This window comes from Schistocerca americana, chromosome 1 (assembly GCF_021461395.2).
Source record: "Schistocerca americana isolate TAMUIC-IGC-003095 chromosome 1, iqSchAmer2.1, whole genome shotgun sequence".
In the NCBI taxonomy this organism is placed as follows: domain Eukaryota; kingdom Metazoa; phylum Arthropoda; class Insecta; order Orthoptera; family Acrididae; genus Schistocerca; species Schistocerca americana.
The window spans coordinates 1115895008-1115910588 of NC_060119.1; the positions used below are offsets into that span (position 1 = coordinate 1115895008).

The following is a 15581-nucleotide window of genomic DNA, read 5'->3' on the forward strand; positions in this document are numbered from 1 at the left end:
TCAGTAAGGACTTTATTTTCATCTTTGATCAATCAGGATCTGAAGAGAAAATGCATATGAAAGGAATCCTAGAAATTAAAAGTACCCACAGAGTTGTATCTAGATCAACTAACATCAATGCCTTAATGCATTTGTATACAATTGTGCTGACTGTTAATCTGGATGGTAAATTTCCTGGAAAGTTATTTATTGTGCTGTGAGAAGTTGGGGGTGCTCTACCCCCTATGATTCCTTCTCGTGTGCATGATCTTGCAAAGGCAGTAGGGAATATTTATGTCACAACAAGCAAAAGTGGGAAAATGGGGGTAAGAGAACTACATCTATGGTGTGAGCATTGCTGCTGGTTAATAGATGTTCAAAATAACTTGCTTTTGCTTGATTCCTGTTCTGCGTATAAAAATAATACTCCTTTAGAGAAAACTATCACAGAAGTGTGTGACATCACATTTCATGCCATCTGGAAGCATTGGACAAATTCAGCTTCTGGATATTTGTTTTGCGGTGCCTATAAAACATATTATCACACTATCTGCAGCAACACCTTAAAGGATAGCCAGTTTCACAATAAGCTTCATGACAGATTGTTTCACATTCAGTTGCATATCATCACATTCCATCAGTGCTCATCACTCCATTACATCAATATGATTCTATATGAATTCTTTAAGTGAGGATACCTAGTTGAATGTCCTGCACAGATTGTAACTCCCAGGGATTCGTCTTCGATCTCAATGGTGCAAACCTTTGTGATCAGTATGGCATGTCATTTTTCATTTGGTGCTCACGGTGCAAATTAATGGCTTCTTTTGAACTTTTTCTTTAATGTTGACAACATCCACTGTCATCCATACAGACCACAGAAGGTTAGTCTCCGCACCTCCCAGACACTCATTTTCTGTCTCCCTCATGATGTACATGGTGAGTCATTAGCAGCTAATATTTTTCTTGTCATAATTGTTAACATAACACTTTCAAATGAGCCTTACTAAGGACTGATCTTGCAACCTCACACTCAAGGGGTTCCCTGTCAGTAGCCCTCCCAACACTGACACCCATTCACAGCAGCTTTCAATCACTTGACAACAGTCTAGGTGATTTCCAGCTGCTTACAAACAGCAACTAACTCATTCTGTGTCCAACAACAGTATTCAAGTGTGGCTGCAGTTTTCCTTTAATACTTTGGTCACTATCTAATCCAGCAAATAACTCATTCAATGCCGAAAAACAGCATTCATAGTGAGGCTGCATTTTACCTTTAATACTTTGGTCATCGTCCAGTTCACCCTGTTTTGTGTCTCCACAAGTTTGCTGGTCCATGGCGGAACTAAATATCTAATTGAGTTACAGCTATAATACTCTCTTTTTCCACAAAGATGTTTGTAACTGATGAAACAACGGATCAAAAGAAAGGCTAAGGCAATGTACTGGTGACTTAAAGCAGGAAAAATCCTATCCATAGCGAGATGTTTATGTCAAGTTTTCCAAAGCACCACATAGTCTAGTACCATAAATCACTTATAAGACATCTGAAAATACAGCACATAACATGAAAATGTATGCTTGTCTGTTACTGTCACATTCAGCACATACAGCTGTCCCACTTTCAGGTAAGGCATTTGAAGAACAGTTTCAAAGCCAAGATAGCAGACATAATTATCATGTTTGAGCATACCTGTAACCACTCTGTATGGCTGGGTCTATTTTCTGTTTAGAACTCCTTTCCATAGCTGCTGAACAGGTTTCCACAAGTGTGGGGCAACGTTGGTCATTTACAACACTTTCCACATTTAGTCGCTCAACAATATCCAGTTCATCCAGAGCACCAATACAGTCTTGTTTATTAGCTAAGCTGGAGAAGAATTAATAATTTAGTAATATTATTTTTCTGTAAACAATAGCAAAAAGAAAAAAAGCTCTAAGGCATTCATTACTAAGCAACACAGCAAATGGCTAGGATATGCAATGAAGAGCTTTGTCAACAAAGCACTAACATCCCTTGAGAAACATTAACATATGAACAAAAATAATCTTTCAGTACTGACTAAGAGCTGTAGCCAAAGTCCTAGCTGATTTTTAGACCCAAAATCAAAGCAGAAATATGCTTTAGGGAAAGCTTAGAGACAACCATGCGCATATTCTGTTGGATATGAAGTGGGGTGTCATTTCTGTTCACTGGGAATTAATTAGTTGAGTTACACCCTTGCACCTAAGAGTAGAAGTGCCTTAAGAGCTGTATCATAAAAATACACATGACAACAAGTCAGTCTACTTGTGATAGTAAACAGTGTAAACCTCTTCTTCATTTACAGCTACATCCAAACTCGGCAGTACTTACTCCCTCTTGCATCAATTATTTGGGTTTCTTCCATTTCCATTTATGTATGGAGCATGGAAATGATTGCTTAAACACATCTGTGTCTGCTGTAATTAGACTAATCTCGCCTTTGTGATACCTACAGGAGTGGTGCATAGAGGGGTGTAGCATATTCTGAGATGCATCACTTAAAGTTGGTTCTTCACACTTTGTAAGCAGCCTTTGATGGGACAGTTTGTCTATCTTAAAGCACCTGCCAGTTCAGTTATTTCAGCATCTCCGTGATGCTCTCTTATGAGTCAAACATTTGCGCTACTCTTTTTAGAATACATTGAACATAACCTGTTAGTCCTCTTTGGTATGGATCGTACACTTTTGAGTAATGTTCAAGGACAAGTCACATGAATGTTTCATAAGAAATACCCTCTGTAGACTGATTGCATTCAACTATTATTCTACCAATGAACCAAAGTCCACCACATGCTTTATCTATGACTGGGTTTATGTGCTTGTTTCATTTCATATGCTTAGAAATTGTTACACTCAGCTATTTGTATGACCTGATCAAATGCAGCTGTTAGTAACTGATGTTTGCATCATACATTATTTTATTCATTTTGCTTTTGTCACAGGCAAAATTCTATATTTCTGAACATTCATTTTATATTTCTGAACATTTAAAGCAAGTTTCCAATTCTGCACCACTTTGAAACCTTATCAAGACCTGACACCGGATTACACATTAGCTTCCAACTATTGCAGGAAAAGCCAAAAAGGTGGAAGTGCTGCCATATTTATAAAAAAAATTCTGTAAACTATAGAAGTTTTGTACAGTTTGACCACTTAAATAAAGAAAATGCTTTTGAGACAGCTGTAATCAAAATTCTTGAAGCATATATAATCATAACATGTATCTATCATTCTCCAACAGGTAATGTATGAATTTCCTAAAAAAACCTTGAGATACTCCTAAACAAACTTCACAAAAACAAAAAGGTACTAATTTTATGTGGTGATTTCAATGTTGATTTCCAGTCTACAGGACATGTAAAACAATTCCTACTGAATCTCACTAACTCATTCAGTCTGAATCCCACAGTAACATTCCCCACAAGGTGCAAAAACAACACCAAAACCACACTTGACCAGATATTTGTAAACTGTCCCTACCAGGAAGTCAAACATCTGGACACAGGCTATAGTGATCACTGTGGCCAAGTCCTATACCTTACAAATGTTCTCCCCTTAGACTGCAACAACAAATACACAACTAAAGTAAGAAATTACAGCAATGAAAACATGAAAATCTTCAATGACTCCTTAGCAGCAGAAACATGGAACAAAGTATATGAAGCACACAATATACAGACAACAAAGTGGAATCATTCCTAAACACATTTCTATATCACTTCAATATTGCCTTTCCTCTTAAACTCAAACACACCACATCAAAAGAACCCAATAAGAAACCATGGATAAAAACTGGTATGAAGATTTCCTGCAGAAGGAAAAGAGATCTGTTGAAGTATCTAAAAAGAAACAACCCCATCCCCACCCCATCTCAAGAATGATATATCAAGCAATATGTCAAAATCCTTTAAAAAGTCATAGCACTAGCAAAGTGAATAGCAAATGATAACTATGTGGCAACATCCTCAAAGAAAACCAAGGCAGTGTGGAACATCATAAGGAATGAAACAAATCAACAGCCACGTAAACATGAAAACACTATTCTGATCCACAACAACACCAGAGTTACTAATCCATAAGAAATTGCAAATATTTTCAACAATTACTATGAAAACTTTGTCAAAAATTTGTTACAAAGCAACAACAAATGTACACCCAACAGACAAAACAATACAACTCCTGTAGAATCTCTATATTCTTCTGTGAAACTACTGCTTAAGAAATTGACCTAAGTGCAAAGTACCTCAAGAATAAATTCTCATCTGGAATCGATGATATCCCAGATTTTATCAACAAGAACTGCATAAACAAAATAGCTCTCCCACTCTCAAATGTGTACAACTTATCACTGATGGCAGGTACATTTTCAAACTGCATGAAAGTGGCTAAAGTCATCCCAATTTTTAAGAAAGGTGAAAAACTCAAAGAAGAAAATTACAGACCCATATCGCTGTTACTTGTGTTTGGTGAACTTTTGGAGAGATTAGTTCACCAAAGACTAATAAATTTTCTTGATAAGAAATAGATACTATCTGATGCCCAGCATGCTTTCAGAAAAAACAAATCCGTAACAACCACCATATATGAGTATTTGCACTCTACCCTAGATGCTCTAGACAAAAAACAAAAAGCAGGTGGGTTCTTCCTAGATTTGTCCAAGGCATTTGATGTCATAGACCACAAGATTCTTCTCAACAAGATTCTTCTTCAAGATTCTTCATATGGCATCAGAGGCACCTCACTAAACTGGTTCAGATCATGCCTGACAAATAGGAAACAAAAAGTGTCAATAAAACATAACAATCAAGGACATATCGAAACATACTATTCTGACTATTGCAATATTACACAAGGTGTGCCCCAAGGCTCAATACTTGGACCAGTGCTCTTCCTTGTGTACATGAATGACCTACCGTCAAATATCAATGCCAGCACCAGTACACTCTTCGCAGAAGAGTTCCTCATAACAAGCAAAAATGAACATGAACACCAAGAGGTCATAAATGGAAATACAGATGAACATGGTGATTGGTTTGAGAAAAACAAGCCCATAGTTAAACACAAGGAAATCCACTTACCTAAACTTCCACCTAAGAACAAAAAAATTATGCCTGATATGAAATTACACAGTTCCCAAATATCCCCGAATATAGAAACAACATTTCTAGGCCTATGGATCCAGGATAATCTAAAATCGCAAACACACATTAATAAAAATAATAGTAAGCTAAACAAAGTGTGCTGTGCCCTACAAATCTTCACATACTGCACAAGCCCAGAAACTGTTCACACAGCCTACTATGCACAATTCCACAGTGTAATGCAATATGGTATCATATTCTGGGGAGACTCTACACTTAGCCAAAACATTCTACTCACCCAAAAGAGAGCTATAAGAATAATGAATAAGGCAAAGCCAACTGATAGCTGCAGACTTCTCTTCCAAAAGTTGCTCATCCTACCCCTTGGCAGCCTGTATATACTAGAACTATGCGAATTTGTAAAAAGTAATATTACAAAATTTAATAAAAATGTAAATGTCCATGACTAACTATGGTACTAGGCAGAAAATGGAACTCCCTTCAACAAAGGCATTAAAATACACAATAGCCTGCCATCAGAAATGAAACAACAGTAAGTCTCTCACTGTATTTAATGAAAAATTAAAATCATTCCTACTTGATCATTGTTTCTACAGTGCAAGTGAATTTCTGCTTCACATGGGTGGAAAGAAACATGAAAAAAAATGCAGCAAAGAATTTTGTAAAGAGTAAAACATTAATGCAAGTATGTGCAAAAATCTTGCATCTATATCATCTGCTACTAAGCAAATTAAGTGCAGAAAGAATATCCAACCAGGTACTGTTATGTAATGTGTGAGAGGAATACAGCACTAAAATACAAATGTGTAAATGAGTATGTAATTTGTGTGTTCATAACTTCTCAGAAAATATTTATGTAAACTCATGTTTGTGTAAGCTTTCGGCATATTACTTCATGCCAGCAAATTATCATAATGTCCAACATCAAATGTATGTTTGTGCATCACCATGTGCATGTCATGTACAGTATTGATTCAGAGGGCAATAAGTAAATAAATAGACAATATCTGTACAGCTTTATCTTACAGTCCTTCATTATAGATAACCACACCAGTTGTGAACAGTCTGAGTTATTATTTATATTGTCTGCAAGATCTTTAATATACAACATGAAGAGGAAGGATCCTAACACTTCCCTGGGGCACGCCTGATGTTATTTCTTCATCTGTCAATGACTCTTCATCTAAGATAATACGTTGCATCCTCCCTACCAAGAAATCCTCAATTCAGTCATAAATTTTGCTTGATACATCATTCAACCATACTTTCAATAATAATCACATGTGCAGCTCTGCATCAAGAGATTCATGGAAGTCAAAAACCATTCCATCTGTGTGACTACCTTGATCCACAGCTTTCAGAATGCTACAAGAGAGAAACTTAAGTTGGATTTCACAGGATCAATGTTTTTGGAATTAATGATGGCTGGCAAGGAGGAGGTCATTCTATTCAATATATCCCATTACATTTAAGGTCAAATACGTTCTAAGGTGCCAACAAATGTCTGTCAAGGCTACTGGACAGTAATTTCATGGATACTGCTGCTACCCTTTTTGTAGACAGGTGTGACACATGCCTTCTTCAGACCACTGGGCACAGTTTTTATTCTGAGAGATCTACCATATATGATGGTTAAAAGAGAGGCTAACTCAACTACAGTTTCAGTTGAGAAACTGTGGACCATGGAGTTTTGGTCAGATGTAGTATTCAGCTGTTTGTCAACACCACTGACACTCATTTTTGCAATGGTACAAGAATTAAATTGGGGCAATACTCCAAATTTTCCTCCACACACACAAACACACACACACACACACACACAAATGCAACTCACATAAACATGACCACAGTCTCCGGCTAGCTGTGGCCATGCTGGAATGATAGGTATTTGCATGAGTGTGCGGGTGTGTTGTCTATTCTCGATGACGGCCTTGTTGGTTGAAAGCTCACTTTCTGACAGTCTTTTTGTTGTGCTTATCTGCGACTCAGTTTCTTTGCTACATGATGAGTAACAATTATACTTATCATAATACTGTTACAAATTTTTCTGTGATAGATCTGTTGTAATATTTTGCTACGGTAATCACGGAAGGCTTAAAACATTGTCCTCTTGACAGCCAAACACGTTCCATTCTGCATCTCTCTATCTATAGATAACTGCTAAACAATGAAAACTCCATGTAGGAATATCAACAATGTAGGAAAAGATAGATTGCTACTTACCACAGAGAAGACATGTTAAGTTGCAGATAAGCACAACTAAAAGACACTTACACAAAGCTTTCAGTCACATCCTTCATCAGCAAAACAGAAACACACGCCATTCATGCACGCAATCAAGCACACCTCATGCATACATGACTGCCAACTCATGCAGCTCAGGTGAGAATACATTTCTGGCCTGAGCTGCTGCAGTTGGCAGTCATGTGTGTGTGAGGTGTGCTTTCTTGTATGTATGAATGGTGTGTATTCTTCTGTTTCTCTATAACATTATGTTTCATTTTATACCGTTTCTGCTGTGGTCTCTGTTACTTTAAAAATTCCTTTACAGTCACTGTATATCATGGAGGGTCCATCCCATCACAAACTGTTCTACTACACGTAGCAACAGAAAAATTATCAAGTTCGTGACAATAATGTTACAATCATGGACCCTAATACCACGGTAAACAAAAAGTTAAAGAAGATACAAGGGTCTTCTTCTGTATCAGGAAGAATAACCTCTTGTTTTGAAAGTTAACACTTGGGGAAATTTTTCACAACTGTATCCTTTCCTTCCAAGTAAAGAGCAACTTTTTCTTGTATCAAGAAACAGCTAATGGCAATTCTGAATTTCTGATATTGTTCTGGTATAATAATGTACCTGCTGTAGTAGCGTGTGGTGTTTAACAAATATAATATACCTCTAAAAATAAAAGTCACAAACCTCAATAGGTCATTGAAATCTGCAGACCTGAACAGATATTTATCATGTTAGCAGAGAATTTTTACAATATTTTTAGAACATTTACACATATCATCACTGATCATCTGAGAATTACCAGCAGAAACTATTACGGAACTAAAAAACTATCTATCACTTATGTACTTACATCTGACTCCTATACTTTGAAATAATTTTGCTAAAATGCAGTAATAAATCACCTATTCTGGATGGAGAAACTGTGTGAAGTGTTTTATTAAAAATCAAGTGCTGGTTTTGTTGGACAAAACTGAACTACAATGTGATTTATTAAGAGACCCTGAAATATGACTTACAAATGAGAAAAACATCAGTAAAACTCTTGTGCAATAGATTTATTTACATTTTTAATTGATGAAGTTTTCTGGAATCATAGCAGTTTAACAGGCTAAGAAAGTGTACAAATGAGCAATGTGGTTTATGATGAAACTGTTTAATCAGGATAAAAATCTCTCACAGATATGCAATGGAATTAGATTCCTGTAAGAATGAAACTGTGTTTTCCATTAATTGATAAAGTTATTGTACTAAATTACACTGTAGGCAACAAATTAAACCCACATACCACAAACTACTTTATTTCTCCAACTCAGAAAAGAAAAACTAACTGAACTAACAGTCAAAGAGTAAAAACTTATATCTAACGTCTGCTACACTTGCATGGAGTAAATGAAGCACACATCACTGGCTACTCCCACATTCCCACATAGCCCCCACCTTAAAGTGCGGAGCACCCAGGATAAATGGATACTTAAACTGGACTTGTCTCCCTGCTCTCATATGGAGGACTTGTTGCTGCGAGGATGAGGATGAGGGAGCTGGTGTGGGCTGTTGCATCATGATTCCACGTCCTCTTACCACTGGTTCTTCTGCCATATCACGCATAGTGAGTTCCAAATTTTGGTCCTTCTCATCCTGTTGAGTGCCATCATACTCCAGTTCTGGTAAGATTCATGCTGGTTTTACCCTGTCTATGGGCACTCTAATAGTTTTGTCATTCTGTGAGATGTCCTTAGTATCGGTGTTGCGTCATTCTATTAGATAAGGTCCAGTATATGGAGGTTGTAGTGGCACTCTGACTGAATCTGTGCGGAGCATGACATGTGTACAGCCAGCCAACACCTTATGCATGAAAACTGGTCACTCAATATGTCTAGATACCATAGACCTTCTCATTGTATCCACATGCTCATTGACTTCACGTATCAGTGATGAGAGGTTTATTGGCATTGGTGATGAGGCGGCAGTAAGGTAATCTGCCGGGATTCTCAATGGTTCCCCGTACACCGATTCTGCCACTGAGACACTGATGTCCATCTTGTATGTGGTCTGTAATCCACGAAAGACCAATGGTAATGCTTCTGTCCAGTTTCTCCGATGACTCACAAGAACTGCCTTCAACGTAGACCAGATGTGGCTTGAATTCAAAGAAATGGTATCGGCAGCAATTGAGAGATTTATACCAAATAAATTAACAAATGATGGAGCTGATCCTCCTTGGTACACAAAATGGGTTAGAACACTGTTGTAGAAACAATGAAACACACATGCCAAATTTAAACAGATGAAAAATCCCCAAGATTGGCGATCTTTTACAGAAGCTCGAAATTTAGCGCGGACTTCAATGCAAGATGCTTGTAACAGTTTCCACAATGAAATTTGTCTTGAAACCTGGCAGAAAATCCAAAAAGATTTTGGTCATATGTGCAGTATGTTAGCGGCAAGAAACAATCAATGCCTTCTCTACGTGATAGCAATGGAGATACTATCGAAGACAGTGCTGCCAAAGCAGAGTTACTAAACACAGTCTTCCGAAATGCCTTCACAAAAGAAGATGAAGTAAATATTCCGGAATTTGAATCAAGAACAGTTGCCAACATGAGTAACATAGAAGTAAATATCCTCGGAGTAGTGAAGCAAGTTAAATCACTTAATAAAAGAAAGTCTTCTGGTCCAGAATGTATACCAATTAGGTTCCTTTCGGAGTATGCTGATGCATTAGCTCCATACTTAACAGTCATATACAACCATTTGCTCGATGAAAGATCCGTACCCAAAGACATGAAAGTTGCACAGGTCACTCCAATATTCAAGAAAGGCAGTAGGAGTAATCCACTAAATTACAGGCCCATATCGTTAATGTTGATATGCAGCCGGATTTTGGAACATATATTGTGTTCAAACATTATGAATTACCTTGAAGAAAACTGTCTATTGAAACACAGTCAACATGGGTTTAAATAACATCATTACTGGGAAACATGAAGTACTGATTACTATTGACATGAGATTTCAAATTGATTCCGTCTTTCTGGATTTCCGGAAGGCTTTTGACACTGTACCATATAAGTGGCTTGTAGTGAAATCGCGCGCTTATGAAACATCATCTCAGTTATGTGACTGGGTTTGTGATTTCCTGTCAGAGAGGTCACAGTAACTGATGGAAAGTTATTCAGTAAAACAGAAGTGATTTCTGCCTTCCCCAAGGTAGTGTTATAGGCCCTTTGCTGTTCCTAATCTATATAAACGATTTGGGAGACAATCTGAGCAGCCATCTTAGGTTGTTTGCAGATCACGCTTTCCTTTATCAACTAATAAAGTCATCAGAAGATCAAACCAAATTGCAAAATGATTTAGAAAAGACATCTGAAGGGTGCGAAAATTGGCAGTTGACCCTAAATAATGAAAATTGTGAGGTCATCCCCATGAATGCTAAAAGGAATTCGTTAAACTTCGGTTACATGATAAATCAGTCTAATCTAAATGGTGTAAATTCAACTAAATACCTATGTACTTCAATTACGAACAGCTTAAATTGGAAGGAACACATAGAAAATGTTGTGGGGAAGGCTAACCAAAGACTGCATTTTATTGGCAGGACACTTAGAAAACGTAACAGATATACTGAGGAGACTGCCTACACTAAGCTCGTCTGTCCTATTTTAGAATACTGCTGCGCGGTCTGGGATCCTTACCAGATAGGATTGGCAGAGTATGTCGAAAAAGTTCAAAGAAGGGCAGCACGTTTTGTATTATTGTGAAATATGGGAAAGAGTGTCACAAAAATAATACAGGATTTGGGCTGGACATCATTAAAAGAAAGGCGTTTTTCGTTGTGACAGAATCTTCTCACAAAATTCCAATCACCAACTTTCTCCTCCAAATGCGAAAATAATTTGTTGACATCAACCTACATAAGGAGAAATGATCACCACAATAAAATAAGGGAAATCAGAGTTCGTACAGAAAGATATAGGTGTTCGTTCTCCCCATGTGCTATATGAGATTGGAATAATAGAGAATTGTGAAGGTGGTTCGGTGAACCCTCTGCCAGGCACTTAAATGTGATTTGCAGAGTATCAATATAGATGTAGATGTAGAATGTTCTGTGCCACCTCTTCATCATACCATTGCTTGCTGGATGGTAGCTTGTTGTATGGTGGTGCTGGAAACCACATAAATTAGCTAACTCGTTGAACAGACTAGACTCAAACTGGCAGCCTTGATCTGTTGTGATATGAAGGGGGCAGACAAAGTGAACTAGCCACTGAGAGTCAAACGCCTTTCAACCACAACCGATGTCAGTGATCGGAATGGCCTCCGCCCATCTCGTGCATCTGTCTACCATTGTTAAAAGGTATTTATAGCCATCTGAAACTGGGAGTGGCCCACTAAGTCCAGATGGACATGTGCAAATCTTGCTGGCGATCCTGTGAAATTCCCAATTTCCGCATGAACGTGTCATTCTACTTTGCAGACTGACATTGTAGGCATGTGCAAGTCCATTCCCTGGCATCCTTTTTAATCGGTGGCCAGATGAAACATGCTGTCAGTAACTTGATCATGGCATTTGCCGCTGGGTGTGCCAGGCCATGAGCACTGTCAAACACCGCCTTACAAACTTGTTGTGGGATGTATGGGCACAGCTTCGGCCGTGATACATCGCACCATAACTAAAGCCTTCTTCCTGACATGAGTATCGGCTGTAAGTGTTGTGTGCTCTGTCAATAACATCTATAGATCCAGATCTGCTTCCTGCGATGCCACGAGTTCTTCATAGTTTATTGTGCTGGTCAAACCGCAAACATGAGAAAAGTAATCTGCAACCAGATTCTCCGCACCTCTGATGTGCCTTATATACGTGGTGAATTGACTGATAAACTCTATGTGCTGGAACTGCCTTGACGAGCACTTATCACTGATGTAGCTGAAAGCTGACACTATAGGTTTACAATCAGTGAAAATTGTTACTGGCCTGGTTTCAATATACAGGCGGAAATGTTTGACACTTTCATATATTGCCAACAACTCTCTGTCATATGCACTCCATTTTGTCTGTTGGAGTTGCAGCTTCTTTGAGAAGAAACTAAGAGGTTCCCAATGTCCAGTGACCTGTTGTTTCAAGGCTGCACCAATTGCGACCTGGCTGGTGTCTACTACAATACTCAATGGTGATGCAGGTATGGGGTGCGCGAGTAACACTGCTTCCTCTAAGCTTCTTTGTAAGTCGCCAAAAGCTTTGGTCATTTCTGGTGTCCATTGTAGCTTTCACTTTCCTGTAGTATTCTTGCCAGCCCATGCATTTTTATGCCTTGCCTGTTTCAGCGGTAATTGATAAATGACGCCAGTAAAAATTTACTGAGATAACGCCTAACGCCTAAGTTGCTAGTAGTCTGTAGGTTTGTGTAGGTTGCGCAACAAGTTGATCTTCTCCGGTACTGGCTGTATACCGTCAGCTGAGACTATATAGCTGAGAAAAGTTCTTTTACTCTTGCCCATGACATATTAGTGTTCATTTAACACTACTCCATATATATTGAGCCTCTGTCGTACCTCCTGAATATGTCTATCATGTGATTGCATACCCTCTGAGAATACCAAAATATACAGATATGCATAACAGAAAGGTAACCCCTGGATCCTTCATTAATGAATCTTTGCCAGGATTTGGTCACATTTTTGAGTCTGAATGGCATGAACAGAAATTCAAATAGCCCAAAGGGTGTGATCACCACCATCTTTGTCACGTTAGCCAGAGCCACAGGAATCTGACTGTATGCCTTACAACAATCCAGTACTGAGAATACTTTCGCACCTGCTAGAGTGTAGGTAAATTCTTGAATGTTTGGTATGGGATACTTGTCCGGGATTGTTCTCATGTTCAATCAGTGGTAGTCACCACAGGGCACCATATGCCATCTTTCTTGCGTACTAGCTGGAGAGGAGACACCCAAGAACTGTCAGACCTTTTTATTACTCCAGCCTGGAGTATCTCCACAAATAACGCTTTTGTCTCCACTAATCAGTCTGGGGCTAATCTGCGGATGCGTCTTGATACTGGCGGACCTGGGGTGGTGTGTATGTATTGCACTATATTATGTTTAACTACCGAAGTCTTTATGGCTTCTTTTTGGGGAAAGTGTATAGCTGAGCTACCGACTACTCCTAAAACAGCCTTTGCCACACTGCACCAAAAACCTTTTACCATGCCCCTATTTTATCCAGTAGTAAGAGAGTTATTTGCCAAGTCCATGGTGATTGCAAAATGAGACAAGAAATCTGCACCTAAGATCAGCTGTAAAATATCTGCCACTATAAAATTCCTCTTTTAACAGGTAGATAAACCAACATCAATCATGAGCTCTTTATAACTGTACGTGTTTATACTTGAACTGTTAACTGCTATCAATTTTAAAGGCTCCCACAAGTCCTTTTCAACAAAACTCAGGGTTGGCAAGGTACTCACTTCCGAGCCGATGTCTATCAGGAAGTTGAGGCCTGAGAGTTTATCAACCACTTACAATCTGTGCATTGTTAGCTTATACTCCCAGGGTGACGCAAAGTAGCATTAAGGTATAGCATATAGGAAGCCTTCAAGTGCCTTACCTTGACTGTGCATGTTGCTGCCTGCAACTGTCACCTGGTTCCTCGTTCGTATTTGGCGCTATTCGTGAGTGCCACAGCCCGTGGCACCTAGTGTGGGCTGACCTCACCATTTTTGTATCCACAAGGTTCTGTGCATCTCACAGCTTGTGGCCTGAATCATCTGTGATACCAGCAAAAATTGTCGGTGTGAGCTTGGTCCTCTTTGGAGTGTGACTACTTCTTGTTACTGGTAGACCTGGTGAACATCTGGAGCTCCAAGTTATGTAGTCAAATAGCCATATCTTCCATTTTGTCTTGCAGTTTCCTGATCCCCTGAGCAATGCCTGGTTTTTGTCTGTAACCTGCGGCTGCACAGCTTAACTTCAATTCTTTTAACCATTCCGATGAGTCATCATTGGCTTCCGTTGCAGAGGTGGCAATTTACGTCGCTGCAAACACTATGAGCGTCGACTGTAGAGTAGCGAAAGCTCTGTCAGCAATTTGCAGTTACTTATTGAAAGACTGTCATTCGTATGCAACCAATGTCAGTTGAACTTGATGAGGAAGCTGTGCAGTAGCGATTCAATAGATATCATGCTTGCGTCAACTATAGTGTGTAAATATCTCCAAAATTCAGATGGACTTCTGTCCCAGCATTCCTCCTGATACATCACCCGGGAAAGTCACTGTTTAGGTAATTTCTTGCAGCGAGCAATCAATGTCATTTTAAGTGTGTTATATGACAGCTGGAGCAACAGATGTATGATCATATCACAGACTATCACTGTTGTCCCCTGATTCAGGTTGCTAACTGTGAGAGTGAATTTTTCGTGGTCTTCAGTTATGCGTTGTTGCTTGAAGATATTCTCTATTATCACAAACCGCACATCTGGTTGCATAGGCTGAATGGATGCACTCTTAACTGCAACCATGGCATGGTTGACAAAAGCGCTTACATGCATGAAAAATCTTCAGCAAGTGAGCATGCTCACAGTGTGGCTGCTACTGCCGGAGTTTGCAAATTCATGGATTCCATTTTGCTATCATTCTTCGGCGTTGCAAGCTCCAAAAGCCCAATCTCTTGTTTCAGCCATCATATCTCATCGTTTGTTGCTTGCAGAATTTTGTTAGCTTCTTCCATCTTTAGTGAAATTGCTGCGCAGTATTAAGTTGCGAGAGCTTTCCTTATTTTTTCCAGGGTCACGAATTATGTAGGCAACAAATTAAACCCACATACAGCTTTGCACAAAATACTTTATTTCTCCAACTTTTAAAAGAAAAACTACATGAACTAACAGTCGAAGAGTAAAAACTTATATCTAACATCCGCTGCACTTGCATGGAGTAAATGAAGCACGCATCACTGGCTACTCCTGTGTTCCCACAACACATTTATTGATATGCACAGGACAGGCAGTACATGGTGTGCACAGCAATAAACTTAAAATACTATCATGGAGATGAAAGACAGTTACATTTTTGTGTTCCAGACATGAATAGAAAAAGTTAATGATACATGCTAGCTAATACTTACTACCCTGTCAAAATTTATGTATCATCACAGATTATCAACATAGGTGCATAGCCTGACAGAAGGAAATAATTGTCATTTAAAAAACTCCTACATGTGATAGTGTCACTGATTTAA

At 38.7% G+C, this 15581-nt stretch overlaps 1 protein-coding gene across 3 annotated transcripts in view; it reads right to left on the reverse strand.

Moving 5' to 3' along the window:
- The window catches only part of LOC124618800 (ADP-ribosylation factor-like protein 13B), a 201748-nt gene that overhangs the window by 126430 nt on the left and 59737 nt on the right, over nt 1-15581 (reverse strand). For 2 of the 3 annotated variants that reach the window (XM_047145378.1, XM_047145377.1), the window contains exon 5: nt 1673-1849. The exons of the other annotated variant lie outside the window; for it this stretch is intronic. In XM_047145378.1, coding sequence (XP_047001334.1) covers nt 1673-1849 — 177 coding nt within the window. The remainder of the gene's footprint in view (nt 1-1672; nt 1850-15581) is intronic. 3 annotated transcript variants of the gene reach the window in all.